This window comes from Blennius ocellaris, assembly GCF_963422515.1.
Source record: "Blennius ocellaris genome assembly, chromosome: 5".
Classification (NCBI taxonomy): domain Eukaryota; kingdom Metazoa; phylum Chordata; class Actinopteri; order Blenniiformes; family Blenniidae; genus Blennius; species Blennius ocellaris.
Genome location: NC_137654.1, coordinates 19,759,828 through 19,772,458, shown reverse-complemented (window position 1 = coordinate 19,772,458; position 12,631 = coordinate 19,759,828). Strand labels below are relative to the sequence as shown.

At 41.7% G+C, this 12,631-nt stretch overlaps 2 protein-coding genes across 2 annotated transcripts; one reads left to right on the top strand and one right to left on the bottom strand.

Annotated features, from left to right (window-relative positions):
• Positions 1-3,212: 3,212 nt before the first annotated feature.
• Positions 3,213-12,569, bottom strand: LOC308129913 (transmembrane prolyl 4-hydroxylase-like; the record flags this gene model as incomplete). Its single annotated transcript, XM_080496034.1, has 9 exons — positions 11,973-12,569; positions 11,704-11,785; positions 7,405-7,601; positions 7,167-7,257; positions 6,370-6,532; positions 6,087-6,272; positions 4,120-4,210; positions 3,808-3,931; positions 3,213-3,427 (listed from the first exon to the last, which is right to left on the bottom strand). Exons 1-9 carry the CDS (start codon positions 12,333-12,335, stop codon positions 3,213-3,215), a joined length of 1,512 nt encoding a protein of 503 aa, XP_080352160.1. The 5' UTR covers positions 12,336-12,569.
• Positions 9,931-11,152, top strand: LOC308129914 (secreted frizzled-related protein 5; the record flags this gene model as incomplete). Its single annotated transcript, XM_080496035.1, has 4 exons — positions 9,931-10,109; positions 10,293-10,468; positions 10,553-10,639; positions 10,735-11,152. 4 exons carry the CDS (start codon positions 9,931-9,933, stop codon positions 11,052-11,054), a joined length of 762 nt encoding a protein of 253 aa, XP_080352161.1. The 3' UTR covers positions 11,055-11,152.
• Positions 12,570-12,631: the final 62 nt, after the last annotated feature.

The window sequence follows — 12,631 nt, the reverse complement described above, 5'->3', positions numbered from 1 at the left end:
GAGGAGGTCTACTATCAATCTGATATGGAATGGTTTTATAATAGCAGGGGATTTTCTTTCAATTTCAGTCTGAAGGTAAAGGGATAGGAGTCCAGGTGTGCTATTTCAGAGGGCTCTTAATTTGACATGCCACATAATCAGTGAGCCTACAATCGATCTGAAGCTATGATATGATATGATATGATATGATATGATATGATATGATATGATATATGAATCAGAATTTTGCCAAGATATACTGTTTTGTTGGGATTTTGCAATTGCCTGACATATATAGTATCATAGTAACATTAAAACATCACTGACTGAAAATGTGTTTTGTTTTGGGGATTTTTGTTTCTGCTGGCAGTAAGTTTTATTAATATTTTATTATTAAAGTTACTCTCTCATAATCCTGATAGGAAAAAAGAAAACTTTAGGACAGAGTTTTAGTTGTTGCTGTACATCCCTAATATGTTGACAATATCTTTCCAAAGGAAATTTGTCATTACACTCATACAAACACATATTTCCAGCATTTAAATTTCACAGAACATACCCAGGTTTGTTGACATCTTGCGGTGATGGAAACTCCCGAAGTTTCCCAAAGCAAGATCCCATTTCTACACTCGATTTTGCTAGATCTTGATTCGCATTGGAAAAATTATTAACAATCAGTCGTCTGGCTTTTGTTTGGCTGAAGTGTACAAATGTTTCAAGATTATGTTAGTACACAGTGTGGTGGTTATAATTCCAGTTTGTTTGTAAACATATCAACTTTCACGTGGTCGATTTGGGCTACTGTGTGTTGGAAATTTGTGGAAATGAGTGGTAATGCTTTGTTTTCATGTATTTGTTTATTCTCTGTGCAGAAGTGATACCTTTTGTAGGAAGTATATTTTAAAGATTTTTTTTCTGGTAGAGTGACTTTAATAATTTATATTAATGATGCATTCTTCAATTGTGTTTGTTGTGTTGTGTTGTTATGATTAGCAGTGGTATTCATTTGTGTTGTATTAGCTAACAGTGAGATCTCGTCTCCTGGAATGTCACTTTTATTTTGAAATGTGTTTGGGTATGCTCTTACGGTAATGCTTGGTGAATGGGCGCAAAGGTAAACAGAGAGGCGGCTGGCTTGACCCAATAGTATGTCTCTGCATACCCGGGGACTGCAGAGTGAGGAATTGAAGACAGAAGGAAAATCGAGCAGAATATGTTCCTCAGTCAAAATCATTTTCCAAATCGGCCTCTGTCCATGTCTCAAAAAAAAAAAAAAAAGCAATAGCTTACCGTTATGTTTATCTCTGCTTTTTTGTTTCTGCTTTTTGTCTTCAATTCATAAATCTAGGTCTTTCAAGAACTGGATTTACGGCGTGTTTTGCATGAGAGCAGATAGATGTACCCTCCGCATCCATTGAAAATACTGGATGAAAACAATTTCTGCACAAAAAAAAATGAAATAACATGTTCACCATCACCTGAGTTCAACTGGAGCGTCTTCCTGGGTGAAGTTGGGGTAGTGGTCAGGTCCTCCTGCCTCATACTCAGAAAATCCCCAATTCAACTCTCTGGTTTCCTCACACAATACCAAAAGGTGAAGGTTAAAAGGTCACTCTGAACCCTTGAAATGACTAGGAAAAATGAAAAATAGTAGAAAATAAAATCTTTCAGAAGGATGCAGCACACTTGAAAATGAAAATTATTTGGTCGTCATCAGTGAACTATCAATTGTTTTGTTTCCTCAAAGTGAACGGGGTCAAATGCATTGAGGAAAAAAAGATACACGTTAACAGTCAAAGTTCTATGAAAAACCAAGCGTGAGGCTATATTAAGAACACATTGTCCTCCAGTGCTGACATGTTCCAGAACTGTGTCTACCTGGAGGACCCCAGAAGTACAAGGTGTTCAGTGCTCTGAGACATGGACAATATACTCCCATAACCACTGAGCAAGACGTCAAGATCGGGCCAAGAAAGACTTGAGGGCAGATCTTTCAAAGGTTTTAATAACTGATGCAATGAGAGTGACTCTTGAGGGACCATATGGATGGTCCCCTGGCTGGATCAGTAATGGGCACGAAACTCCACCAAGGTGTGGGGGGGGGTCTGGTATTCTCTTAAGGAAGACAAAAGATAACTTGCCTAATATTTCTGCACACATGACCTGACATTTATAATGCTGACACCAATCTGCACTTTATTACTAGGTGCTTATCTGTGTCAGTCCGACACAAAAAAAAGATACGTGCAACAATAAATTATATCACAGTTACAACCATCTCCTAACTAGTTCATATTCAAGTTAAAAGTCACAGAAACTGCAGGTTGGCATCTGATGTTGGGTGACATCTAGTGGCTATTGTAGATGTCAACAACATTAAACAGTGAACACTCACACCAGCATTGAGAAAACGATTTTATACTGTATTTCATCACAATAAACACAAACACAGTACATCAAAATCAGTGCAACAACAGGCTGTTATAAATACACATTAAATTAAATCACCTGGTGGTGAAGAATAAATAACACTCAAATAAATAATCAGACAATTAAATACATTTGGGAATACTAAAGAGCCAAGTTAGAATTACACCTGAAGAGCTGGCTTCGTAAAGCGAGCATGAGCATTTTGTCCAGCCTACAAAATCCCTGCATTTGCTGTAGGTAACGTACAAATCTGAGCTCTTTCACATGGGAATTAAAGCAAAGAAGGATAGGACAGGCATAAATACAAGATCTCACAACGTTTTCCTCAGGAACACATTCGCATATGATATTGTGATATGTCTTATAACAAAAGGCTTGAGAGTCTGTAATTACAAAGAGCAACTGACCTGCAACAAGATGCCGAGTAAACCTAAATGAAAGGCGGACCAGCATGTGCATTTCTTGGACAAAACGGCATATTTTTCCATCTCCCTTCTTAAAATTCTTGATATTTTTAAGGCGCGATGTAATATAGAATAGCATTCATCAAATACATTTGCATTTCATCATTTATGTATCACAAATGAATTCCAGCACACAATGACTCTGCCCCAATATGTCTGTTACATTTTCTGACAGGAGAAGTTCTGTGACGCTATATTGTGCAAGTTGTATCTCAATTCAGACGTGAAAAAAAACCAACCCAAAACAAAACAAAACAAAACGTGACAGTTTCTGTCAGAGCTCAGTTGGTTCAGTGATGCCAAACTGACGCTGCTTTGTCTGATCATCAAAAGTCCCGGCTATAGATCTTGATGGAGGTCACTATGTGAGAGAGGATTATAATGGTCTTCCATGCCTGACGTAGCTTGATGCTTTTCAGCGACTAGTCTCTGATAGCGCTCCTGCTGCAGGTGATCTGGATCCACATTGATCCAGCTGTTGGCCAACCACTTCACGCCACGCCCGACTGGACATTCGCCGTGCAGGGAATACTCGTCTAACTCACCCATCCAACCTGGGGAAACAACAGGGGACGATAAAACGGGGTTTAAAAAGAAAAGGATGTGATTGGTATGGATGTAAACAAGGTGAGAAATACGATTCATTGCATTTGGCATTTCTGAAATTTCAGATTTTCTAGATCATGCTTTGCCTTTTTCAAGTTTCCCTTAATTGTACTGTTATGTACTATAGGACACTTCCAGTTTTTGATGCTGTTGGTAAACTCTTATTTTAGATAGGCTTATTGACTCTTTCACAATGTTCGATCAGTGAAAAGCTCACAAAAGCTCCTCAGACTATGCACTGATGTCTTTTTTTTAAGTTATAAATTAATATTGATATTCTAAGTTCATTCTAACTCACTAGATGCGAGTGTACAAACCAGAATCTTACCTCTTCCATCAGAGAGGTGGTTGTACCAGAGCAGGGCTGTCCCTGCAGTGGGTTTCATTCGTAGATTCCCTCTGCTGCACGTTTCCTGAGTGTCTGTCAAATCGACTCCATCCTGGACCAGTGCCTAAAGGACACACAAGCGGGCACAAAATGCAACTTGTGCGTCTGTTCATGTACAGTTTCTGTGTAATGGATCATCACAGGGCCACATCATCAAAAGCAGAAACACTCCGTACAGTTATCGTTTAAGAACTGAATAAAAGGTGAGAAACATAGCAGGGTTATAAATTGAACTTGTGATAGCACACCCACCTGCTCTTCATAGGTGCGATTGTCTGCCACAGGAAATGTGGTCTCACCACCTTCCTCGACCATGTTGAGGTAGAATAACACCGTGAGGTACCTGCAGTGAAACGAGAAGACAGATCTCCATCAATGTGCAAAATAATTCCTCATCCACAGAAATGAGTCTTTTTTTGGTTTCCTTTGCCAAAACTCAATTCAGTTGCTTAAAGCAAGTTGAAGTTGTGATAATTCATTTAATTTCTTAACTACTCCAGTTCCCTTGCTCAATCCAAAATGTTAAAGCTCAAACCTGACCTGACCTGTTTAAAAATCACCACTCAGGTTTTGACAAATATCTCATTGTAAACAATTATTAGTCAAATATCAATGTGCAGAATTAGAAGCCTAAGATAGTGAGCCCATCCTTCACAAGTATTACTAACATTTTGACAAAAAACTAATTAGTGACCAATATCCTTCACTTCAATAACCATCACAAAGTCTCCATCCATGCATGTCAAACACTTTATCAGTTCACAATCAACTTTTTGTGTAGAAACAATGAAAACCTCCAGACAGTGTCCACAGAGGTTTTCCTTCATGGTAAATATCCGATTAAAAAAGAGCCCACAAGTTCTTAATAGGGTTTGATTCCTGTTATATTGCACTGTTTTTTGTATGTTCTTCTCTTTCAGTCAGCTGAGGAAGGGGACCATGTCATCTTTAAGGTCTTTACTGACAAGCCATGTAGTGAGGTACTTCGATGTCTGTGAAGGAGCTGTGTTCTGCATCAAAATCAAGTGTGCTGCATCCCAGACAGAGCACACACTGTAAAACGGTGCAAAATCAGCTGATCACAACATTCCTCAGTGTGAGATCTCCCATCGCTCCGAGGTCAAGCTGCTGCAGTTTCATTTGCAAGAAGTGGAACAAACTATGCTACAGTAGAAACTTTTTGAAGCGAGTGATATTTCCTATCAGAACCAGAAAGGTTTCATTGTCATGATATAATGTAGAATGGAATTGCCCATGACCTTTCCTTATGTACAGATGAACAAATCTAGACAAAAAATATGTATGGTTATAAAATGGCGGTATAAATAGCTTGTATGTTGGATGATAGTTCGCTGTGCAAAGTTGCAGGTGAGATAGATGTATGCTTAATAGGTCAGTTCTTTAGTTTGTATGGTTCCAAACAGAGTTTGAAGTGTGAAGGCTCTCTATGCAGGAGTCTCTTCTCAGCAGCTGTGCGGCTCACGAACCACACGGTGATGCAGTTTGTGAAGACGCTATCGATGGCTTTCTGACAGAAGCTGAGCCTCACTTTCCGGGGGGAGTTGGGCCTTTCGCAGCTATACGAGGAAGGACCGCCTCTGTTGGGATTCTTTGACCAGGTTTGCGGTGTTGGCAGTCCATGACAATTGGTTGGAAACACCGACTCAAAGCAACTTCACACTTTCCACAGCTTCTCAGTGAATGTGGAGGGGGGGGGAGGTGTTTTCTTCCCTTTGATCTCCTAAAGTCAGGGATTGCCTCCTTTGTCTTGGAGATGTCTGCACACGAGTTTCATAACATTGCATGTATACAAGGAGGAATGAGACGGTTAAAAACACCAGCCTGCCGCCAGCCTCTCTTGTGTTTGATTTCACAAAACTCAAGACCTCTATCCATTTGTCAACACAACATTCTGTGACATTTCAAAAAAATACACGGCCAGCTTACATCTGGCGTCCAAATAATAAATACAATCTATCTCTATGCTAAGACATATTCAAAATGGTAAAACTACTTTAGTGAGGGGTAAATCTTCCATCTGAAAACCAGCTGGGGATGGAGTTAGTTTGAAAGAGGCACAAACAAAAAAAGAGGCATGCATCTGCAGCATCTACTGTTCAGGAAACTGAAGGACAGACAGTGAAGGGGACACGGAAGAGGACAGTACGTGTTAAGACATCAGTACACAGCTGCAACTAAACATACAACAAGACGAATACCTGCAGGAGACTTCTGTGAGCGAAGACGTGTTTCCGGCCAGTCGTGTGTGCGCACACGTTGTTTCCGAGTGCGGACGACTGCTGTCGTGGTGAGCGTCACTGAAGTCTCCCTGCTCAAAGCGAATGACCTGCAGTGGTTCACTCAGTTCAACCAGTCGCGAGGGCAGGTGCGTTAGACTGGCGACTCTGAGTAAGACAAACAACACAGCAGGAGGTTTGTCTACATTTTATGTGCAAACATGGGGAATACTGCGAGGATAACAATGCGTGTGTCGGTAGTGACCTGTTCCTGAGTGTGTAAAGCACATGGTGAGATCCAGGACCCTGGTAAAGCCACGTATGCTTGCTTCTCTGTTTAAACTGACCGTGGAGTTTGCCTTTTTTCTGCTGTTCGGGATGTGGAGAAACACCATAAACCTGTCTGAACTCCGCTAAGGTCAGCATCCCTGTCAAACACACACAAGCGGATAATTGATCAGATCAGACCGTCAGGCACGCAGAACTTCACTTCTGTATAACCTTACCCTGAATTTTTTTTCCTTCAGATGGAACAGTGGGTTTCCCCAGTTTCTCATTCTGCTATTCTTTCTCCCTTTGTGCTGTTACTCTGAGCTGAATAATTGCCTGCCAACCACCACCCCCCCCACCATCAGTTCCCCTGGGAGACCGCACCCCAATGGCAACAATAGCTTTGGGATGCCTGAGATGAAATGGCCAGGAAGGTGGGGGGGGGGGTTGGGATAATCATGGAGTGAGGAGGAGGAGGAGGAGGGAGTTTTAGGGTGCGGGGCATCCGGGGGAAAATGAAAATGAAGAAAAAGGGCTGGAGAATAATCAGTTTTTAATGAGAGAGGTCGAGGGACATCCGCAGTGGGATGTGTAGAGTGCCTGGCACAATAGTTTCCGGTCAAAACGGTGTCACTCTTCTTCCTGCGTTGCCAGTCAAAAACAATTGCATGCACAGCCACCATTTTCTACCCCCCCCCCCAAAAAAAAGGTTCAAAATGAACAATAATATTATTATAGATAGAACTACTTCAGTTGAATCTTTCACAAATGAAGAACCACATGAGCAGAGACCTGTCGGGCAGGTTTCCAGGCCGGTCAGTATCTGTCGCAAATTGTCCGGGCTCAACCAGGTTCCATCCCGAGAGCGCGAGTGGCTCACAATCTGTAAAAAAAAGGACAAGATTTTCCGCCAAAAGCCACATGTTCTAACAATTAATCCTTTCATACATCCATTCAAAGACATTTCTCAAATGTGATATTTTCAAGTAGCCGTATAGGATAAGGATGCACAATGTTCCTCTTTTATCACCTCCTGCTTCTGAAGCAGCCCATCTTGGTTCAAGTCCAACAAACTGAAGATCTCCTCTGTGCTGAGAGAAAGGAGTGGCTGGTTCGACTCCTCTTGTCCCGGGCTGGACGCTGTTGCCTGGTTGTCCAGCAGCCCTTTGAGCTGAGCCAGCTGCACCACCACACGGCACTCCTCCTCCGACAGAAATCCAGGGATCTCTACAAGACCATTTAAAGACGACAGCTGCAGATGTGATCACATTCGTCTGCTTATTCAAAGAAATCCTTTAAAAAAAAACAAAAAAAAAACAACCATTTATAATGTTTTATAAAATAACTAAATAGAGGCTAAACTGTTCCCTGACCTAACAACTTCACAGGGCTGGTACATAAGAGTAAAGGCACTCAGCAACAGACAGATGATAATAACTGGCGTCAAATCATATAATTTAAATTAAGTAATCGCGTCTGCAAAGACTCGCAATGGGAAGTTTATTGCAAACCTGAAGTGGTGAGTGACTGATTGACTCTAAGTGGATTAGAAAGATTTCTCTTAACGGTGTTTGTTTGATCTGTCAGACGACTAAACTAATTATTTTGGTTCCCTAACAAAACCTTTCAGAATGAATTTAGGGACAGTTTCATCAAAGCGTAGAACAAAATAGGAAGCCCCAAAGCAACAATGTTTCTATTTCAAAGACATCAGTAAATCTAATTTACATAATCATCCAAACATTAATTCTAAAATGCTAAATATAAAATAATAGTCAAAGGAAATGTCAGTTATTTCTTCATTCTTCCTCAGGTTGTATGTTATAGGTGCTTAAGGAAAGAACCTCTTTAGTGACGGTGTACTGTGTATAGATGTGTATAATGAGTCCAGTCACAGTCCTAGCCACAGTGTCTACATACAATTTATACAATGCTCCATAGAGACCTTTAATGAGCAATAACACAGGACGTCTTCCTGTGGGGCATGGAGAGTACAGGCTTCAGGGAGTCAGTACCTACTAATAATAATTAGTGTATTGTGGTAACAAAATTAGAATTTGATGTGCTCATTCTCATTTACATATACTCAACTTTCTTTTTGTACTAAGTTTATCCAACAACAAAAACGTTCAACATACTTGGTTTTCAACATTGAGATCTGCTTAAAAAAAAACTGTTTCTACATTTTCTGTGAATGCTCACAGTCATTGTAAACAATTCCCATTTGTATCCTTACAGAAATTTCAGAACTTTTGTCTTTTTTTTTTTTGAAAATATGATTACTTTTTACAAATAAAAGACATCCGGTAGGTTGTCTGCTTATACAGTAGAAGCTTTGTTTGTCGCCCGTGTCTTGCACACTGTACCCTTGGTTAATCCTATTGTCCAGTCAAGCCTCATTAATCAGGATAACTGATATGAATGAAGGGGGGACTGAAATGAGCCTTCCTCTGCTGCCTCCTACCCCCACCTACATGTCTCTTTCTCCCACAGAAAGGAAGTGACCTGCTTGTCTAGAGAGGAACCAGTGCATGGCTACGCAGCAGGACAGCAACCAACAAACTGTTTTCATCCTACACACATGCAAAATGACATAAAATGTTTAAATATGTCGGTCTTTCGTAGAATTTCTGAAATCTGGCGTTTGGAAAGCATAAATTAATCTCTTAAACAGCAAAAAGATGGCAATCAGTTCCCTTCATGAATCATAAAGTTTACTTTTAGAAGCATTTTCAATTTCTCACGAGTTGCAGACTACTACATTAAAAACAAAATGTGAAATATCTGAAATAGATATTTTGAAAATGTGCAAATAGCTAAAATGTAGTTTCAATGAAAATGTAGGAAAACGGAAAAGGTGGAGGTTTTTCTTTCTTCTTTTTAACATCAGGTCTTTTATTTTCATTGGATTGAGGTGCAAGCAAACTACTCAACACCAAAATAACTGCATTATAGATCTTAATTTCTTTGGCACACATGAGAGGATACACATCTCACTTAACACTTCAATGTGTACCCCACCCCTTCTCACTTCTCTCCTCCACTCCACACCTCCCCTTTCTATGCAAATCGGTTTACCACCCACTATAAATACTAGGCTCTATTTGGTCCTTCTCCCCTCCACTTTCACACAGGACTTTTTCTTTCTCCAAATTTCTGTCCCAGCATGACCGCTTTACTCTGTCCCCATTCTATAATCGGCATGTCCTCCCATTCAGGCCCACTACTATTTCTTCTTCTCCTCACTGGACCTAATGGTCCATTAGCACTGAGCTCTGGCAGAGTGAGAGGACGGCCAGAGGGACGAGTGAGGGTAGGGGGTAGAGTACGGTCTGGAGGAAAAGACAAAGGTCGGGACAGGGCAAGTATTACAGCGAACAGTGAAACTGGATTGGCAGATACTGGTGTTTCTAAACCAGGGGCCGCAGCATCAGAAGATGGTGAAGGTTGGGGGGACATTGATGCTACTAACAACTTCAGGCCCACACTCTTGAACAGTGAAGGCGGACTCTGGGAACCCCGCAGCTCCTCTCACTGTGTCCCCATCCCATCAGCAATGGCCCTTTGCCAAAACATTGGCTACGACACAATGAGGATGCCTAACCTGCTGGGTCACGATTCTCCTGCTGAGGCTGTGCAGCAGAGTGCCAGCTGGCTGCCGCTACTTGCCAGAGAGTGCCATCCTGATGCCCGCATCTTCCTGTGCTCTCTCTTCGCTCCTATTTGCCTCGACAGGTAAGCTTATACACGGCAACTTTCAAACTGATGTGACTTAAAGCGACTCTGTATAATTTACAGTCGCACAGGTTTTGTTTACGAAATACCAGTGTGTGTGTGTGTGTGTGTTATACCACTGTGCCATTGATGAAAACCACATTATCTATTCACAGCGAGCCCTCTCTATCTCCTCTTCATCAGGTCTATATCCCCCTGTAGGAGTTTGTGTGAATCTGTACAGGACAGCTGTGCACCTATCATGAGTTGCTATGGTTACCCCTGGCCCGAAATTCTACGATGCGACCAATATCTTGCAGACCATTTCATGTGCATCTCTTCCATCACCAACACAACAGTTCGTACAGGGGGGCGTTTAGGTGAGTAACTGACTACACACAAATGCACACACACAACTAACTTTCGCTAAACAAATTATTCAATTAGAAAATTGACTCTATCAGTGCCTCAGGCAAGCTGCCAGGATTGTGAGCTGGAGGAGGCTTCCTCTTCAAAAGACACCCTGGAGACTTTTTGCAGGAGTGATTTTGGTAAGTAACAATATTCTGTCACAAATAAAGCATATGATGATTGGAAATACAAAGCAAGCACGCAACTACTATAAATCTACTTTCTGTATTTTCAGTTGTAAAACTTCGCCTGACGAGGCTCAAATACAGCCCAGTGAGTCTCTCTCAGTTCTCCCTGGCTGCTAAACTGGACGTCTTGAAACACGGACCACTGTTAGGTGGGCAGATCCGCTCCCGCGTTGAGCTGTGGCTGGAGAGGGATGCGACCTGTGTGGGGAACATGACCAGGCAACACCCACGAGGGGGCACCTTCCTTGTGACGGGCGCAGTGCAGGGGGAGCGTCTGGTGGTCAACAAGGCCTATGCTTGGCAAAGACGGGACAAGAACCTGATGGCAGCTGCACGCAAATGGAAGCGTCACAGATGCAAGAGCTAGGACTGTGTGCTTTGCCAGAAAAAAAACAATCTTTCCATGCAAAATTAGAAAAAGCACCCAATTGCATTCTTACATTTGCTTCATATTTGATACAGATAACATAAGCCAAAATCACAGTCAGACAAAAGTTTAAGTTAGTACATTTTATATTTTCTAAGATAAACAGTGGCGTTGGTCTGTAAAAAGTGAAATTATTTTTCAAGAAAGCTGCAAGAAGAATTTTTACTTCTTGAAAAGTTGCACCACAGCTGTGCATTGCAGAGTTATGGCCCGTCTTTCAATTTTTTTTTTAAATCTCCATTTGTGTATATCATCCTTTGTAAATTAGCTGGGGACATACACAATAATCGACTTATTTATCAAGGGATAAAACACATCTGAATGGCAAAGAAATCTTAAAATGGTAAGGACATATTATGAACAATTTAACCAAAAGCCAACAGTTGTAAATATCAGTTGTTCTGTTTTTGCATGTGGTGTTGTTACTAGACCATGTATATAACACATGGATTTTAACTTCCTCAATCTAATCTTTGTTTGTACTGACTTTTGAACTGAATAAATCTTTTTCTTTCAAACCCCGATGAAATGCCACTGAATCGTGAATAGCAGCGAGCACCAGAGTGATTCACCTCTGCCGAGTACTCACCAAATAGTAGTGGTTTCAGGCTGAGAGTCTTCATCGCATGTGTCCTGTCAGACCCAAGGGACACCTGCTGGACATGACCAACCTGCAGAGGTGCATGGCATGTTTTTTATTTTTTGTGGGGTTTTTTATATGCTTTCTTCAAAAATGTTCATGTGATATTATAACATAGTGAATGAAAGCCAATTCAATGCACTGATTTGGAAGGGATTTACTTTCAATGATGAGGAGGAAAAAACCCCACTCTGGCCTGAAATGAGTCTGTTTCCTACCCTGATCCCCTCAAATCGAGGCAGGCTGAATGTCTGGCTGTACTCCTCCTCATGCAACTCCCTGGATGATGGTGCAGGATGAGGCAGGTTGCCTCCAGTGTCGCTGGCTGGTGCCGAGGAGGAGCCCCCGTCCCCGCTGACCAGGTCCCCGGGGCCGTTGTTGTAGTGCACGTAGAGCAGAAGTGCGATCACATTCAGGATGTAGACGTGAAAGAAGACCATGACCACCACGAAGTAAGCCCGAGAGCAAACATTGCTCCTCTGGATTTGTAACCGAGTGGAGCGAAAAGGGATTTTGTACGGTGGTTTCATGCTGCTGTCAGACTCCTCCTGCTCTATTAGATCTTCCGGAACACCTTCCATGTCTATATCATAAGATTTCAAAGCGACCGCGATCGAAAGGTAAGTGTATATTTATTTGATGGTAAACCAATGGCTGTCAGAGCTTAGCTAACCTCGCTAGCTACGGAGCAAACCGCTCCACAAACCTCCGGGATATTAAGACAGAAATCCACGCTGGGGTCTCTGCTACTTCCACCCAGAGAAAGGGGGCAGCTTCGAGTGAAAAACAGGTATTCCCACACTCCTTTTTCCCCAGTAAATAAATGTGTCATCATTATCCAAAGTGGCTTAATCCCAGCTGATGTCCTGCCCATAAC